Below are 16033 nucleotides of genomic sequence, written 5' to 3' on the forward strand. Positions count from 1 at the left end.
CTGGGCGCAGGAGGGCCCAGAGGAGCTACTCCATGTTCAAGGGTCAGGAGGGGCGGTCATGAGGAGATACCCCTCGTCCAAGGTAAGAGAAACCCAAGTAAGACGGTAGGTGTTGCAAGAGGGCATCAGAGGCCAGACACACTGAAACCATAATCACAGAAAACTAGCCAATCTGATCACATAGACCACAGCCTTTTCTAACTCAATGAAACTAAGCCATTCCGTGTGGGGCTGCCCAAGACGGGCGGGTCATGGTGGAGAGGTCTGACAGAATGTGGTCCACTGGAGAAGGGAATGGCAAACCACTTCAGTGTTCTTGCCTTGAGAACCCCATGAACAGTATGAAAAGGCAAAAAGATAGGACACTGAAAGATGAACTCTCCAGGTTGGTAGGTGCCCAATATACTACTGGAGATCAGTGGAGAAATAACTCCAGAAAGAATGAAGAAATGGAGCCAAAGCAAAAATAACACCCAGCTGTGGATGTGACTGGTGATAGAAGCAAGGTATGATGCTGTAAAGAGCAGTATTGCATAGGAACCTGGAAGGTCAGGTCCATGAATCAAGGCAAATTGGAAGTGGTCAAACAAGAGATGCCACGAGTCAATGTTAACATTTTAGGAATCAGCGAACTAAAACGGACTGGAATGGGTGAATTTAACTCAGATGACCATTATATCTACTACTAAGGCAGGAATCCCTTAGAAGAAATGGAGTAGCCATCATGGTCAACAAAAGAGTCCGAAATGCAGTACTCGGATGCAATCTCAAAAACGACAGAATGATCTCTGTTTGTTTCCAAGGCAAACCATTAAATATCACAGTCATCCAAGTCTGTGCCCCAACCAGTAACGCTGAAGAAGCTGAAGTTGAACGGTTCTATGAAGATGTACAAGACCCTTTAGAACTAACACCCAAAAAAGATGTCCTTTTCATTATAGGGGACTGGAATGCAAAAGTAGGAAGTCAAGAAACACCTGGAGTAACAGGCAAATTTGGCCTTGGAATACGGAATGAAGCAGGGCAAAGACTAATAGAGTTTTGCCAAGAGAATGCACTGGTCATAGCAAACACCCTCTTCCAACAACACAAGAGAAGACTCTACACATGGACATCACCAGATGGTCAACATTGAAATCAGACTGATTATATTCTCTGCAGCCAAAGATGGAGAAGCTCTATACAGTCAGCAAAAACAAGACTGGGAGCTGACTGTGGCTCAGATCATGAACTCCTTATTGCCAAATTCAGACTTAAACTGAAGAAAGTAGGGAAAACCACTAGACCATTCGGGTATGACTTAAATCAAATCCCTTATGATTATACAGTGGAAGTGAGAAATAGATTTAAGGGACTAGATCTGATAGAGTGCCTGATGAACTATGGATGGAGGTTCACGACATTGTATAGGAGACAGGGATCAAGACCATCCCCAAGAAAAAGAAATGCAAAAAAGCAAAATGGCTGTCTGAGGAGGCCTTACAAATAGCTGTGAAAAGAAGAGAAGTGAAAAGCAAAGGAGAAAAGGAAAGATATAAGCATCTGAATGCAGAGTTCCAAAGAATAGCAAGAAGAGATAAGAAAGCCTTCTTTAGTGATCAATGCAAAGAAATAGAGGAAAACAACAGAATGGGAAAGACTAGGGATCTCTTCAAGAAAATAGAGATACCAAGGGAACATTTCATGCAAAGATGGGCTCGATAAAGGACAGAAATGGTATGGACCTAACAGAAGCAGAATATATTAAGAAGAGGTGGCAAGAATACACAGAAAACTGTACAAAAAAGAGCTTCATGACCCAGATAACCATGATGGTGTGATCACTGACCTAGAGCCAGACATCCTGGAATGTGAAGTCAAGTGGCCCTTAGGAAGCATCACTACGAACAAAGCTAGTGGAGGTGATGGAATCCCAGTTCAACTATTTCAAATCCTAAACGATGATGCTGTGAAAGTGCTGCACTCAATATGCCAGCAAATTTGGAAAACTCAGCAGTGGCCACAGGACTGGAAAAGGTCAGTTTTCATTCCAATCCCAAAGAAAGGCAATGCCAAAGAATGCTCAAACTACTGCACAATTGCATTCATCTCACACACAAGCAAAGTAATGCTCAAAATTCTCCAAGCCAGGCTTCAATATTAGGTGAACTGTGAACTTCCAGATATTCAAGCTGGATTAAGAAAAGGCAGAGGAACCAGAGATCAAATTTCCAACATGCATTGGATCATCGAAAAAGCAAGAGAGTTCCAGAAAAACATCTACTTCTGCTATATTGACTATGCCAAAGCCTTTGACTGTGTGGATCACAACAAACTGTGGAAAATTCTTAGAGAGATGGGAATACCAGACCTGAGAAATCTGTATGCAGGTCAGGAAGCAACTGTTAGAACTGGACATGGAACAACAGACTGGTTCCAAATCGGAAAAGGAGTATGTCAAGACTGTATACTGTCCCCTGCTTATTTAACTTATATGCAGAGTACATCATGAGAAATGCTGGGCTGGATGAAGCACAAGCTGGAATCAAGATTGCCGGGAGAAATATCAATAACCCCAGATATGCAGATGACACCACCCTTATGGCAGAGAGTGAAGAATTAAGGAACCTCTTGATGAAAGTGAAAGAGGAGAGTGAAAAAGTTGGCTTAAAGCTCAACATTCAGAAAATGAAGATCATGGTATCCAGTCCCATCACTTCATGGCAAATAGATGGCGAAACAGTGGAAACAGTGTCAGAGTTTATTTTGGGGGGCTCCAAAATCACCGCAGATGGTGACTGCAACCATGAAATTAAAAGACGCTTGCTCCTGGGAAGAAAAGTTGTGACCAACCTAGATAGCATATTCAAAAGCAGAGACATTACTTTGCCAACAAAGGTCCGTCTAGTCAAAGCTATGGTTTTTCCAGTAGTCATGTGTGGGTGTGAGAGTTGGACTATAAAGAAAGCTGAGTGCCGAAGAATTGATGCTTTTGAACTGTGGTGTTGGAGAAGACTCTTGAGAGTCCGTTGGACTGCAAGGAGATCCAACCAGTCCATTCTAAAGGAAATTAGTCCTGAATAGTCATTGGAAGGACTGATGCTGAAGCTGAAACTCCAATACTTTGGCCACCTGATTCGAAGAGCTGACTCATTTGAAAAGAGTCTGATGCTGGGAATAATTGAAGGCAGGAGGAGAAGAGGATGACAGAGGATGAGATGATTGGATGGCATCACTGACAGGATGGACATGAGTTTGGGTAAACTCCAGGAGTTGGTGATGGACAGGGAAGCCTGGCATTCTGCAGTCCATGGGGTCACAAAGAGTTGGACACGACTGAGCGACTGAACTGAACTCCATCATTACCTGGCTGACTTGAGTGGCCCTACCTGGCATGGCTCATGGTTTCATTGAGTTGGACAAGGCTGTGGTCCATGTGATCACGTTGGTTAGTTTTCTGTGATTGTGGTTTTCATCCTCTCTGCCCTCTGATGGGTGAGAACAAGAGGCTTATGGAAGCTTCCTGATGGGAAAGACTGACCGAGGGAAAAACTGGGTCTTGTTCTGATGGGCGGGGCCATGCTCAGTAAATTTTTAGTCCAATTTTCTGTTGATGGGCAGGGCTGTGTTCCTTCCTTGTTGTTGGCCTGAGGCCGGAGCCTCTGGACGCTCACAGGCAAGTCTGGCTCAGTCTCCTGTGGGGTCACTGCTCCTTCCTCCTGGGTCCTGGTGGGCACAAGGTTTTGTTCGTGCCCTCAGAGAGTCTGTTTTCTGTCCTGTGGAAGTTCTGTAATCAAATCCCACTGGCCTCCAAAGTCAGATTCCCTGGGGAGTCTCAGTCCCTTTGCCGGATCCCCAGGTTGGGAAGTCTGTTGTGGGCCCTAGAACTTTCTTAACAGCGTGACAACTTCTTTGGTGCAATTGTTCTGTAAAATTGAATTTCTTTGGTGTAATTGGGCTTCTCTGGTGGCTCAGCTGGTGAGGAATCTGCCTACAATGTGGGAGACCTGGGTTCCATCTCTGGGTTGGGAAGATGCCCTGGAAAAGAGAACAGCTACCCATTCCAGTATTCTGGCCTGGAGAATCCCATGGACTGTACAGTCTGTGGGGTCACAGAGAGTTGGACAGACTGAGCGACTTTCACTCGCACAATTCCTCTGCTGTTTGTGAGGCAGGTGATGCTTGGTGGCTTTATGGTGGGTGGGGTTAACGGCAAAAGAGGGGGTCCTCCACGGGGAAGGTCCTCCAAGAACTGAACTGAATTGAAGTGATGGCAGAACTGGCTAAGCATTTCAAGATCTCCTGTTGTGAGAAGGAATGAAAAATTGGTTTGCTCAAGACTAAATATGCCTGGAAAAGTTTATACCTAGACATTGAGAGAACAGAATGAAAAAGTTTTGCTAAATGATGCTTACAAGGGATTTAAAGAAAACTTCTGAAAAATAGTTGAAACAGAAATATGGAAAAAGATATACATGAGGAAGAATTAGTGTAGCACTCTTAAATAGCAGGCAAAGTGGATTTTAAGGCAAAGAAAACCCCTCACAAATAGAGGTTGAGAGGCATCAAGTAGTAATAAAAGGAATGAAGCCTCAAGAGGATGTGATAATCACGGCGTTGTAGGCTCTGAATACACAGCTTCAGGGAGAAGGTTACTGAACCAGAGGGGGAAAGGGTCCATCCACAGCCACAGTGGAAAGAGTTAAAATACTTCTCCACAAGACAAAGACAACAAGAGCTAAAAAGAAAGGTAAGAGCATAGATTTGAACAAGACAGGTGAAAAACTGACTCTAGTGAACACGCGGAGAGCGCGGCGGCCGACCGTGCAGAGCACGCACTTAGCACGCGAACGCGAGGTGCAGCTGTAACACACAAGCGAGGTCTCAGCCAGGCCCAAGTCCCGCCTCCTAGTCTGCGGTCCCAGGCAAATGCAACTAAATTAGAAGTTTATATAGACAAGATTCATAAACCAAACGCAACTAAATTAGAAGTTTATATAGACAGATTCATAAATCTACAAGCTAGTTCTTTGAAAAGACTTAAAGTTTATACAAGATTCAGGAAAAAAAGTCCCCAAACTCTGGATGATGTAGAACTTCCAAGAAAGAATTTTTTAAGTCCCAGTCAATCTGAAATAGGAAAGGAAAAAAGAGTATAGAACAAAATAGGAAACATGTTAGAATAGAAAAGTGAAAGTCGCTCAGTGCTGGCCGACTCTTTGTCACCCCATGGACTATACCATCCATAGAATTCTCCAGGCCAGAATACAGGAGTGGGCAGCTGTTCCCTTCTCCAGGGGATCTTCCAAAACCAGGGATCGAACCCAGGCCTCCCGCATTGCAGATTCTTTACCAGCTGAGCCACAAGGGAAGCCCAAGAATACTGGAGTGGGTAGCCTATCCCTTCTCCAGGGGATCTTCCCGACCCAGGAATTGAACTGGGGTCTCCTGCACTGCAGGTGGATTCTTTACCAGCTGAGCTATGAGGGAAGCCCTTTAGAAACATGAACTAAATAATAACTATTCAGGAGAGTTATACTGTCCCTAAAACCTTTACCACACAACCACAAAAGATAGTAGTCACAAAGTTTTACAAGTGAACTTTAAGAAACATTCAAGGTAAAAATACTTCTTTTGCAAAATATTTTCAGTGAATAAAAAAAGAAGATAAAGTCAGGTCACAAGATTGATTTAGAAACTGAGCAAGACACTCAGAAATAAAATTTTAAGTCAAGTTTAGTTACCATACATCTCTGAAATAAAACACTAGCAAATCTAATTCAGCAATCTGCATGTGTGTGCCACAGCTGCATGTCTCATAACCAAGCAGAATTCATCCCAGAGCCGTGGATGCGCTAAATATCAGGAAATAAACTTTTCAATGTAACTTACTGTTTTAATGCACTTCCCTGGTGGCTCAGATGCTAAAGCGTCTGGCTGCATTGCAGGAGATCGGGAAAATCCCTGGAGAAGGGAATGGCAACCCACTCCAGTATTCTTGCCTGGAGAAGCCCATGGACAGAGGAGCCTGGCAAGCTACAGTCGCATAGAGTCGGACATGACTGAGCGACTAATACTACTGCTTTAACAGAAGAGTGAAGAAAAACCGTTATCATCCCTTCAGTGCATGCAGGAAGACCTCAGTAGAACTCAGCAATACTTTGTTATTAAAGTATCTGCACATGAGATGAGCCAGTTATCAATTTACTGCTCCTAGCCTCTAGTCCACTGTGCTGGTCAGGTTGGTGCTGACCAGCCCTGGCCCCTCAGTGAGTGCGATGCTTAGCTCTGCCACAAGGGGGCGGTGGGGACACTCGGGTGCAAAGGGCTTCTGCTCTGGGTCCAGCTGGGACCGGTCAGAGGTATGGGAACATCCAGTGGTCCCTGCTTCATCCAAACTTCAATGTGGTATAAGAATCATCCGAAACGACTGGTGGAGGCTTAACCCAGGAACGCAAGCGGATGGAAATCTTTTGGAATGAATGTAACGAATGCAGTTACCAATGTGGACGTTAAATTACGGCACCCCAGGGTGTCTGCTACCACGTTTCTGCTCTTTCCTTCTATATACGGGAAGTCCTAGATTCTCGGGACTGCCCTTACTTTTTCTTGACGTTACCAAACAAAACCCCAAAGCCTGACCATGAAAACAACAGACCTTTCGAATTGCTGGTGACATATGTCTCATCAAGAAACGGAAAAATAAAGTTTAGCGCTGGGGGTCCAGTGGTTAAGACTGGGCTTCTGATGCAGGGAGCACAGGGTCAGGCCTGGCTGGGGCACTAAGGTCCCACATGCCGCAGAGCACGGCCAAGAAAAGATATTTTTAATTAAATAAGTAAAAATAAAGTTGAATAGCTATTTAGGGATCGCTGACCTAAATAACCGACAATAACTCATTCCGTTAGTCCCTGTTCCAACAATTAGAAGATTTTAGGTCAAGGGTAATGATGTTTAAGAAGATAATATAGGAAATAAATTTAGGTTACTGTCACTTTGAAGAGATAAGAAAACCAGAAAACTACAATCTGCATCATAAAATGATGAAATACCCTGCCAAGGGCACTTGGACTTGTGAGGACAAAACCTCACAGGAAGGGGTGCCAAGCTCCAGGCAGGTAACCCCGCTGCCTAAGCCGAGTCCAGTCCTGAGGAACTGCAGGGCCTGGGACCTGCCTGACCCTCCAGGAGGCCCTCCGCGGCCACGACAACGCTCCCCGCCCTGGGCCCCTCTTCCCAGGGTCGGGGACACGGGCCCGTGTCCTGGGGCAGGGGGCTCTGGGCTCCACGGGAGGGCCTCCCTGCCTGCCGGACCCTCGGCGCATGTTCCTGGAGCTCCTGCGAGTCCGTTCCGGCCACATCCACAGACTTTCCCTCTGGACTCACTGTCACCGCATCGTCATCAGCTCCTGCTTTTCTCAGCTTCAGGACATCTGTGGAAATGGTCCCTTATGAAGGGACCGCCACTCTTCCTCTTTCAAATACGGCTTTTACTTGGGACGTGGTTTATTCTCCACCAGCCAGGTGATTGCAGGCAGGAACCTCTGCTCCACTTCCTTGGAGGCAGCCTCGAACCCCCGAGGGCTGTGGCAGGTCTCTGGGCAAAATTGACCCTGGAACCCGGCTGGCAGAGCCCTCAGGGTAGGGACCGTACACCCACAGTTGTCAGGACCACGTAAGGCCACAAAGATGCTTAGAAATCCTATCGTCGTCAGTACACCTTAACCACATCGCCTCTCAGCACACAGTCAGGTTAAACACCACGCTGACTAAGCTGGGCTTGCATTTCTTTATGACACCACCATTGGGTACTTATACGCGCTGGCACTAAGACAGGCCTTTTTCTAATATGCGATCTTAAGAGGCAAACTTCCCTGGGTTGGGAAGATCCCCTGGAGAAGGAAATGGCAGCCCTCTCCAGGATTCTTGCCTGGAGAATCCCATGGACAGAGGAGCCTGGTGGGCTACAGTCCATGGGGTCGCAAGAGTGGGACACGAGTGAGCGACTGAGCACGCACACTCATTCCTCTAAGCGCTCATCTCATAGACATAAAAATTGTTGTTAAAACAACACGCATTTAGAGGGGAAGGGATAGTTGAGGACTTTGAAGGTCACATACAAACTGCTGTATTTAGAATGGATAACCAACAGGGACCTGCTGTACAGTACAGGGAACTCTGCCGACTGTCCTGCAGCAGCCTGGACGGGAGGAGAGTTCGGGGGAGAATGGACACACGGATACGTATGGCCGAGTCCCTTCACGGAAAGTATCACAGCGTTGTTAATCAGCCATACCCCGATGCAAAATGTTTTTGGTGTTTAAAAAAAACAAGCCTTTACCTAGAAGTCTACTTTGAGCATCTGTCACAAAGCAGCTCTCCTACAGGGCCCGGGGCCCTCCTACTGGGAAGGCTCCTGAGCGAAGCCGCCTCTTTCCTGTTCCCCGTGATCCCCACCCGCGGACGCAGCCCGGCAACCTAAGCAGGACGGCTGAGCCGCACGAGCCGTGAACGGCACGCACGGGACCCCGCATCGGAGGCCCCGCGCCGCGCTCACGTGGTGACGGTGTTGAAGCCGCAGGCCCGCAGCTTGAGCAGCCGGTCTCTCCAGGAGGCCCGCGGCACCCGGAAGTAGTGTACGGAGCCCCCGAGGATGAGGAACTCGTGGCCCTCCAGCGTGAAGTAGGGGTTGCGCCCGGCTCGCTCCTCAGTCTGTATCCCCTGAGAGCGGTTCTTCAGCTCGCGGGGCGTCAGGTGCGACCAGTCAAACCTGTTGGGGGCCCAGAGGAAGAGGTGGGGGCGGGCAGACGAGGCTTCGGGGCCCCGCCGGGAGAGAAGGCGCTACGGACTCCGGCGCTGCAGCGTTTCAGCCCAGGAAGGAGAAGGGGCCTCCGCCCTCCCCACCGCCCCGCTCAGGCAGACCTGCGCGGGTTTGGAGGCAGCTTTCTGTGTTCGAATATGAAGTTATTTCTGTATTTCGCCGGAGGAGCAAAACCCGATGAGACAAATGGCAGGAAAAGGACGCACAGGACTCTTCTCCAGGAGAGACGGGGGCTGAAAGGACAAGGAAACCGCCCGTGACCCCGGCAGGCAGGCGGGGGAGGCGCCGGAGGGACCCGGGAGCGCCCCGGCGGGCGGGCGGCGGGAGCGGGGCTCCGTGCTGCCCCGCCGCCCGCCTCACTCTGCGCAGAGGGATGCCTGTGGACTTTGCCTCCTAGAGGCCTGCGGCCACGAACAGGGCAGGAGGGGCACCGGGCCGCCCTTCTTCCCGGGGTGCTGGGCCGAGGCGGGCTCGGGCCGGGGCAGACGCCGCGCTGGGGGACTGCCGTCCCGGGCAGGTCTGGGGACCCTCGAGGCCGCCCGCCCCGGGCGAGGGCCCCAGGCTGACCGCGACAGACGGCGGGAGGCCTCGGAGGCTCCGGGCCGAGGACGGGGAGCGGCGAGGCGGCCTCAGGAAGCCCGCGCCTGGAGGGCCCATGGGCTGCGGGGATGAGGGGCCTTCACCTGGAGCGCGGCGGGGAGCCCATCCCCGCGAGAGGAGGCGCCCAGGTCCCCCGACGCCGGGCCGAGGCGGAGGGAACAGCGGGTCGGACGCCTCTGCACGCAGACGCCTCTCAGCTGCGGGGAGGAACCGGAGGGTTAGGGTCATCGCCCTGAGCTTGAGTTCCAGCAGCACCCGGGACCGAAGGGCGCGAGGAGAACCCGAGGGCGGCCGCGCGGGGCAGGCGGTCAGCGCGCCCCGTGGCTCCAGGTCCACTGCGGAGACGCTCAGCAAGGAGGCCACTGGCGCGAGGGTGCCGGACGTGCGCCCCTGGGGGAGGCGTCTCCCCAACCCGCCGCAGGAGACGGGGAGAGTCACGGGGGACGGAGAGTGAGACAGAGGGACGCCGGTGGACGGAGAGTCCGTCCAGTGTCTGCAGCGAAGGCGGGGACACAGCGGAGGCCTCGTTGCTGGGCACCGGCGTCTCCTGCCGGAGGCTGCAGGCTGACCGTCAAGCCTGGTATCCGATCTGCGGAGACTGCCTTGTGCAAGGCGGAGGCGAGGTGAGAAACAGGTCATCGAGGAGCCGGGGTTCCCAGGAGGAGCACCCGAGCCGTTCTCCTAGTCCCTACACTCCGCGAGGACGCGGAGGGATTTTAGGAGAATTTCCAGGTGAAATGGAAACTTCTGGTAATTGGCTGATGAGGCAGGTGCTTCGAGAGAGGAGGCGGACGGCCTCTGTGCTGGCGGCCCAGGCGAGCAGGGTAGACAGTGGGAACGTCTCCTGAGACCAGAAACGCAGGTCCAAGTAGAGATTTGAACGCGCTAGCCCTGTCTGGAACAACTGGATTTGAAGTCCCGGGATGAAAATCTCTTTTCAGAGACTGGAAAATCAGACAGTCCTCTGGCCTTTTCTCCCTGAAGCCCTTTGCTTTTCCTCTGCCACTGGAAAGAGCAGAGCCCATGGCACCAGATAGAAATCAAGACTAGAGTTTTCCGTGAGCTTGTGGATGTTTGTTATTCTTGTCTCGCTCATCACGGGTACATGTCCATCCTTGAGACCCGACCTCCCTGAAAATTTTGTACAATGTCCCTCTTTGTCTCATTGTTAGGTTAGATGCTAGGGGCTGCCTTGACTTTCCACTCATTAAACACAGAAGCGCAATGTTTCTTTGAATATACCTTGTTTTATAAATCTGGTTTAACAGCCACAAAACTGTATTCTTTTTTATCAAGATTGTTAAAACTATTCTAGGGCCTGTGCCTTTCCATACACAATTTAGAAAAAGTTTGTCTATTTCTACCAAAAGCCATGCTGACATTTTGATGGGAATCGCACTAGCCTTCCCCCTCCATTAGTAAGATTTAGCATCTTCACTGTGTTGAGTCTTCCAATCTATGAGCATGCTGTGTTTCTGTATTCATTTCGGTCTTCTTTCACTTTTGGGGGGCTTCCCTCATAGCTCAGATGGTAAAGAATCCGCCCACAACGCGGGAGACCTGGGTTTGATCCCCAGGTTGGGGAGATTCCCGTATTCTGGCTTGGAGAATTCCGTGGACTGTATGTATAGTTCATGGGGTCAAAAAGAGTTGGACACGACTAGCAACTTGCACTTTTTGATCAGAATTCGTGTTTTCCGCGTACAGAGCCTGTGCGTAGTTCAGTTGCACACCTCGGTGCTCCGTTGTCTTTGCAGCTATTTTAAAACCACTGGTTTGTTTTTGGTGCTGCTGGGCCTTTGTTCCGCACAGACTCTCCTCTGATGCAGCGCGAGGGGCTGCTCTCCGGCCGTGGTGTGCAGACTTCTCATTGCCGTGGGTTCTCTTGTAGCACATGGGCCCTGGGGCCTTCGGGCTTCAGGACTCCTGGCTCCTGGGTATAGTTGCTTCAGGGCATGTGGGATCTTCCCTGACCTGGGCCTGAACCCAGATCCTCTGCATTGGTAGGCAGATTCTTTAGCACTGAGCCCCCAGGGAAGCCCCTCTTTTGAGCTATTTTAAATGGCATGGCATTTTCAAGTTCCGTTTCAGCAAGCTTATTGTTAGCACAGAGAAATGCAGCCGGGCTTCTTGTGTAGATCTGGTATTTGTGACCTTGGTATTCTCTCCCATTAATTGTACACGGTTGTTTTGAAAACCCAGTTCCACGGGACTTTCTAAAGAAGCGGTTATGTTGGGAATTCCCCAGTGGTCCAGTGGTCAGGACCTGGTGCTTTCACTGCCAGGGGCCTGGGTACGATCCCTGGTCAGGGAACTAAGATCCCACGAGACGTAATAATTAAATAAATAGAAGAATCTGGGATAGAAGAAGCAGAGCTGAAAATTGAGGGGAAAAAATCTTTTAAAATAGAAAGTCACGTTATCTGCAAATATGGTTTTTTTCTTTCCAATCTCTCCAACGTCTTTTATCGATTCTTCTTGTCCCATTGTGGCAGCTGGGGTTCCCAGTACTATCCTGAGTAAGAGTGGTGAGAACCATCCTCACCTGTTTCCAGGTTTCTGGTAGCAAGCAGTTTACCACTAAGTGTAATGTTAAGTGTGGCTGGGTTTGTATACACTGTTTATCAATTTGAAGTGGTTTCCTTACAGCCCTCTGTTACAGGACACTCTAACAGAGCAAGTCTGTGACACTCACGGAAAATACAGCACCGCTCCTGCTCGGAAACATCGACCTTCAGAGTAAGAGGGGTCAACAGGCGTAGCCAGGGGTCAGCCAGGGACATGGCTGAGCACCTGCCTGCCAGTGTGGGAGACGCGGGCTGGCTCCCTGGTCCAGGAAGACGCCACACGCTTAGAACAACTAAGCCCACGTCCTGGAGCGCAAGCACCTCGAGCCCGTGCTTCGCAACAAGAGAAGCCAGGGCCCCACAGCTAGGGGCAGACGCTGCTCCCTGCAACCAGAGGAAAGCCCGCGAGCAGCAGCAAAGGCCCAGCACAGCCAAAACCAAAGTACAAGACGATTCTTAAAAAAAAGGGCGGGGGAGGCGGTAAATAAAAATGATTAAAATGAGTCAGGTCAATGCCTGAGAGGTTTTGTTTCCAAATTCACTCACACTGGTCAAGCTTTGCTGCCAAATAATTTTAGAAGACACTTCAGGCGTTAGTGTTCTGTGGGCGTAGAGATTACGGGTAAGGGATTGTACGCGTGCAAGTGTTAGCTTTGTTCCTGGAACGTTCATAGGGCTCTAGTTTCAAGAGGCCAAATGGACAGATCCTTCAATCTTGTCCCCTGAGCCAAGCAATGAGAATAATCGAGGACAGACTCCACGTTCAGCAGCTAAGTAGAGAACTAAACTCAAAAGCAAGAGGAAGCAGCCCAGCAGCCCAGAGATCAGGACCCCTGACAGACGGAAGCGCGTGGATCATACTCAAGGGGAGGCCGCTTGGAACGGCTGCGGGGAGGGCCTCGGCCTCTAACGAAGGAGAGAACCGTGGAGAAAGGGCGGAGCCCCGGGCCTTGGGTCGGAAGGGGTGACGGCCCGGTCGCAGCCTCTAGGGGGGGATGGGGGGGTGGGGCTTGGGCCCGGGGTGGGGTGGGGGCCGCCGGCCGTGACCTCCCTGTTGCGCTGGCCCGCAGGGGATTCCTGCACTGTTTCTCTGTATTAGACAGTAAGTCCCCGACCGACGCACCTTCCAGCTCTGGGTTTTCACAGGTGGAAACCTGCGTGTGCACGTCCAGCTCCGTGAGTGAGTCCACGTGTGTGGTGTTACGTTGTCCGTGCGTGCGCCCTCTACACGTGGCTGTGCTGTGTGTGCTTTACCGCCCAAGCCCTGTAGAGGGCGGTAGCACACACCACGTGGGCCATTCGGTACTGATGCACAGTACGGGTTAAAGGGAACAAACTTACAAGAGGGAAGTAGCAAATTTACACAACCCCCTAAACGCTGATCACCCTGGGGCTTCAGCCAGGGGGTCAGTGTGCGCTCCTGCCTAACCCGGCAGGACCCGTGTACTTACAGGGCCCCGGGTCGGAAGCAGCTCCGCATCCACGTACGGAGGTTCCCCGTTCGAAGAAGTGACCTTCTCAGGAAAAGCTCGGCCGGCTCTCAGCTGAGCTGAACCGACAGGATGCGCGGAGGCCGTCTGTGCTCAGCCCTCCAAGGCGAGGCGGCCGGAGCCTGCGGGCCACCCAGTCCCCCGGGTCAGGGCACTGCCAGGCCCCGGGGCTCACCCATCGTGCCAGCTCTGCCCACCTGTCCGACTGATGTGCAGGACAGTGATCCCGCCGAGGGTCAGGCGTCTGGTCTGGGACACGTGGACATGATGAGGAGTTCTCCTGATGCGTCACCGCCTGGGACGTTGGTGGAGGCTGCCTGGGGCTGTCTGGCCCAGACGTACTGGAGGAGGGAGCATTTCTCAGTCCCCATCGGCCTCCTCCCACCTTCCATCCTCTGCCTTCGTTTGCTCAACCGCCTGGGACTGATGGTCCCCCCGGGGCTGCACCAGTCTACCTACCTGTGTGTGTATGCTCCACCCACCTACCTGTTTTCCAGAGCAGTGAGCTCCACAGTCGCTATACTGTCATTACAAGGCACCTCCAGGGCCAACAAGGATGGCTGGGGCTGCCCAAGGCAGTCAGCGTCCAAGGCGTTCCAGGTGTCTTGGCTCTGCCAAAGCACCAGCCAAGGCCTTCAGTGGCGGGTGGGTGAGATGCAGGTGCCGGTCCCCTGGGCTGGGTAAGTGTGCCAGTCTGTGCTCTTCAGCAGGAGCAGCCTGGGGGGTCAGCCCGCTGTGAAGGCTGGCAGCACAGCCGCGACGCCCCAGTGGGCCCGCCCACCTCCACTCGAGCTGTTTCCCCTGTGAACCAGGCATCTTTTCAGGTGCTAAGTCTCATAGGCAAGACCCCAGCCCAGTAATTTCCCCATGTGTGTGTGCTCGGTTGCTCAGTCGTGTCCAACTCTTTATGACCCCACGGACTGTAGCCCTCCAGGCTCCTCTGTCCATGGGATTCTCCAGGCCAGAATACTGGAGTGGGTCACCATTTCCTTCTTCAGGGGATCTTCCCGACCCAGGGACTGAACTCAGGTCTCCTGCATTGGCAGATGGGTTCTTTACCACTGAGCCACCAGTGAAGCCCCAGTGATATCTTAGGCAAAGGTATTAATAATCTGAGAGTGGGCAGAAAGCCCGCTGTGTGTGAAGTGATGCTGGTCTTTGCAGCCTGGGAGAGCTCATAGCAGGAGGCATCATTTTCATGTCATGATGGAACTCTTTGGAATTTCTCTCATAACATTGAAATTTGATTACAAGAGGACCTTTATCAGGATGAGAATGCTGGATCCGATACTCATGACTTTCCTCACCTGTCTCTCAGAAAAAAGACAGTCTTCACACCTGAACTCATGGGGACAATGACCAGAGGAGTGCATGGCCAGAGTGCAACAGGCCCCGAAGTGGAAATGTTAATCGTTGAGTCATACCTGACTCTTTGGGACCCCAAGGACTGTAACCTGCCAGACTCCTCTGTCCATGGGATTCTCCCATCAAGAATACTGGAGTGGGTTGCCATTTCCTTCTCCAGGGGATCTTCCCGACCCAGGGATTGAACTTGGGTCTCCTGCACTGCAGGCGGGTTCTTGACCATCTGAGCCACCAGGGAAGCCCCAGCAGGCCCTGAGGTGGCCGGAAATAGTAATTCTGTGAAATCGGTCTAGTCTCTTCGGGATGACTTCCAAGGCTTCTGGTTGCAGGAGTCCGTTGAGAGTTGGCATCTGTCTAGCTAGCTGGCTGATAGTGGGTTTATTGTTTTTAAATGAATTAAGCAACAGATATTTACAATTGTTTTAAAACTTCACACCTCTATGATGCTGCATGCCTATCAAAACACCCTAGATGATTCCAAGGCTGACCTGTGCCCTAGGGCCTGAGATGGTTCTTGGGTTTTGGTGTTTACATCCGGCACGCTGGTGTGTAAAGTCCGAGTTACCGTGAAAGCGTGGCCAGCTGTGTGTCCTGTCGGCTCCACGGGTGACCTGCTGCACACCAGTGGTGAAGAGCCCCTGCCTTCACGGTCAGCAGCAACAGATGCTCTGCTGGCTCTGGACACGCCTGGGCCCGTTGTTGGACATTATCCCTCCTTCCCAGAAGGTCCCGGTTCCCTCTTCCTTTCCACGGGTTTCAGGAACAGCATAACATGAGGAAACGCCCTGCTTTAAGCTGAGGGACCCTTTGCACACGGCCGTGACGGAATCCAGACGCATCCAGCAGCTCCCGGAAGCCGGCGGTCTGTCCCGGGTCCCCGACGAGTTTGCTCTCTGCCCTCTGCTGCTCTGGGCAGAGCTGTCTGCTCACCCCGGGGAACAAACATGAATGTGATTTCAGAGGGCGGTGCTCGAAGGCTGGGGGACAAACAGACCCACCATCCCTGTCCCCGGAACACCGTGCGCTCTCAGCCCAGTTCCAAGGTCTCTTTAGTGTCGGCAGGCAGCCACACAGGGGTCCTGCTCCCGCGGGGCCGTGGGCGCACTGGGGACCGCGGCCAAGCCACCAGCGGGGCTTTGGGAGGCGGGGAGCCTGCTGTCACCCTGTGCACCCGCAAGGGCAGTCACGGGCCGGCGTGGAGACCCGGGCCT

The 16033-nt window shown here is 51.7% G+C and overlaps 1 protein-coding gene across 1 annotated transcript in view; it reads right to left on the reverse strand.

The window, feature by feature from the left end:
• The window catches only part of GLB1L3 (galactosidase beta 1 like 3), a 31265-nt gene extending 17999 nt beyond the window's left edge, over nt 1–13266 (reverse strand). Inside the window, 5 exon segments of the mRNA XM_070383230.1 lie at nt 8537–8749; nt 8902–9477; nt 9612–9762; nt 9839–9947; nt 13222–13266. Coding sequence (XP_070239331.1) covers nt 8537–8749; nt 8902–9477; nt 9612–9762; nt 9839–9947; nt 13222–13266 — 1094 coding nt within the window.
• Between the last annotated feature and the right edge of the window lie 2767 nt (nt 13267–16033).

Source organism: Bos mutus, chromosome 15, assembly GCF_027580195.1.
Source record: "Bos mutus isolate GX-2022 chromosome 15, NWIPB_WYAK_1.1, whole genome shotgun sequence".
Taxonomy (NCBI): Eukaryota; Metazoa; Chordata; class Mammalia; order Artiodactyla; family Bovidae; genus Bos; species Bos mutus.